Source organism: Elephantulus edwardii, unplaced genomic scaffold, assembly GCF_000299155.1.
Source record: "Elephantulus edwardii isolate Elephantulus edwardi_28Jun2011 unplaced genomic scaffold, EleEdw1.0 scaffold00021, whole genome shotgun sequence".
In the NCBI taxonomy this organism is placed as follows: domain Eukaryota; kingdom Metazoa; phylum Chordata; class Mammalia; order Macroscelidea; family Macroscelididae; genus Elephantulus; species Elephantulus edwardii.
The window spans coordinates 11,707,223-11,709,063 of NW_006399771.1; the positions used below are offsets into that span (position 1 = coordinate 11,707,223).

At 31.3% G+C, this 1,841-nt stretch overlaps 1 protein-coding gene across 2 annotated transcripts in view; it reads left to right on the forward strand.

Annotated features, from left to right (window-relative positions):
• The window catches only part of PPFIA2 (protein tyrosine phosphatase, receptor type, f polypeptide (PTPRF), interacting protein (liprin), alpha 2), a 778,898-nt gene that overhangs the window by 524,336 nt on the left and 252,721 nt on the right, over positions 1 to 1,841 (forward strand). For both annotated transcript variants that reach the window (XM_006882537.1, XM_006882538.1), the window contains one exon: positions 692 to 808. In XM_006882537.1, the coding sequence (XP_006882599.1) occupies positions 692 to 808 (117 nt within the window). The remainder of the gene's footprint in view (positions 1 to 691; positions 809 to 1,841) is intronic.

Here is a 1,841-nt window from a genome sequence, read left to right on the forward strand (position 1 = left end):
TTTAACTAATGCTTATCCCCACAATAAGGGATTTATCTTTAACTGCTCCACAAATTGCTGTCTGTCAGATACTCCTCTAAATCTGAACATTCAGATCAAGACAGACTAGGAAGAAGGATTGGCCACCCACTTCTGAAATAGCAGGCCTCTGAAAACCCTATGCACAACAGAGAAATAGTCTTACCAGTCACTAATTCTGGCTCAGCATCTGAGGTGATAATATTAAATAATTTGCCATGGACAATGTGTTAAGATTAATAGAATGAAAATTATTTTGAAAATAGTTTCTTTGTGAAAATAAAATGCATATTTTTTAAAACGTTAGAGTGGAATGCAACTTTAACTCTATATATTACTAAGATCTTATAATTGTCTTTGAATCTATTTTTAGTTGATTACTCATATCTATAAAATTTAGCAGAAACTTTGTAAGAATTAATTAACTGCTCAGATATTGTCTCAAATTTGCCAAGTTCAGAATAAAGTATTAAATAATAGCCATTAGACTAAATCTTACGAGTCCTCTAAAAATATGCAAAATGCTACCATGAAGCAATTTAAAAAATATTAGTGATCCTTTTTTGATAACTCATAAATATTCATTAGTTTTTAAACACTCAATTTAATTTCCTTTTTTAAAAAAATTACTATGTTTTAGATTCTAAAAAAAATGATGCTTTTTATTTTGCAGATTGTTGCATTGCGTGAGCAAAATGTTCATATTCAGAGAAAAATGGCATCCAGTGAAGGGTCTACAGAATCAGAACATATTGAAGGTATTGAACCTGGTCAGAAAGTCCACGAAAAGGTAGGACACACAAAATATACTCTTCCCTGAAAATTTTTACTTTCTGTGTGATTTGACAATTATACAGAATAGGAAATCCTGCCAATAAACACCGTTTAAATGTGTTTATTAGTTTGGCAAAGATGTGAGCTGATTTATCTTTTCATAAATTGCTATTATTTTTAAAAAAATAAAGCACACCTTGAATTGAATTTGCATCTCTACTTACTTCCAAGATTAGAGGCAAGAGATATCTTACTAGTCATTTCAGAACCAAATGAAAGTTCCATGAAAGTGTGTACAACCTAGGCCATAATTCTCAGGAGAATTTCCTCGCTTTTTGCCTTCAAAGTTTTATCTTTGGATGATTGATCTCCTTAATAAGTTAATCTGCTTTTAAAAAGTAGCTAAATATGTATAATTGTGAAAGTTAAGAGGTTAAAAATATAAACATGAAGAACCAAGTGACTAAATTATAAAACAAAGAGCATTAACTGCTTTCCAGAAAATAAATTGAGTATTTGCTTGTGTATACAGTAATAACGACTACAGAGACTTCTTCCTAAAATTAGGCTTCCTAGCTCAGGTATTACAGAGAAAGACACCAACTAAAAGTTGACTAATTTTTAAAGACTGCAGCAGGAATATTTTCTGTTTTCTAAAAAGACAAGTCTTTTTGAAGGGCTTTACAGAATTACTCTTTATTCTTTTATTTCATAGATGTCTTAAATTAAGTCCTATAAAATAAACCCCAACATGACAGATGGATTCCATGATCTATAATTCAGATTAGAATAAAATTTATTTCTTCTCCCATCAGTTAAATTCGGGGGAGAGGGGAATCACTAAACTCTTTCTAGGATAAGAGATTTGTATGGAAAAGTTAATTTAGAAAGCAGTCATGCAATTATCAGTTACTGTTTCATCATAATCATATGAACAGTTGTCGCATGCCATCAATTTGGATCTGACTAATCATTGGCCCTCCAGAGGTTTTCAAAGTTAATTGCATGGGAGGAGATTGTCCATCTTTCTCTTGCAGAGTAGCTAGAGG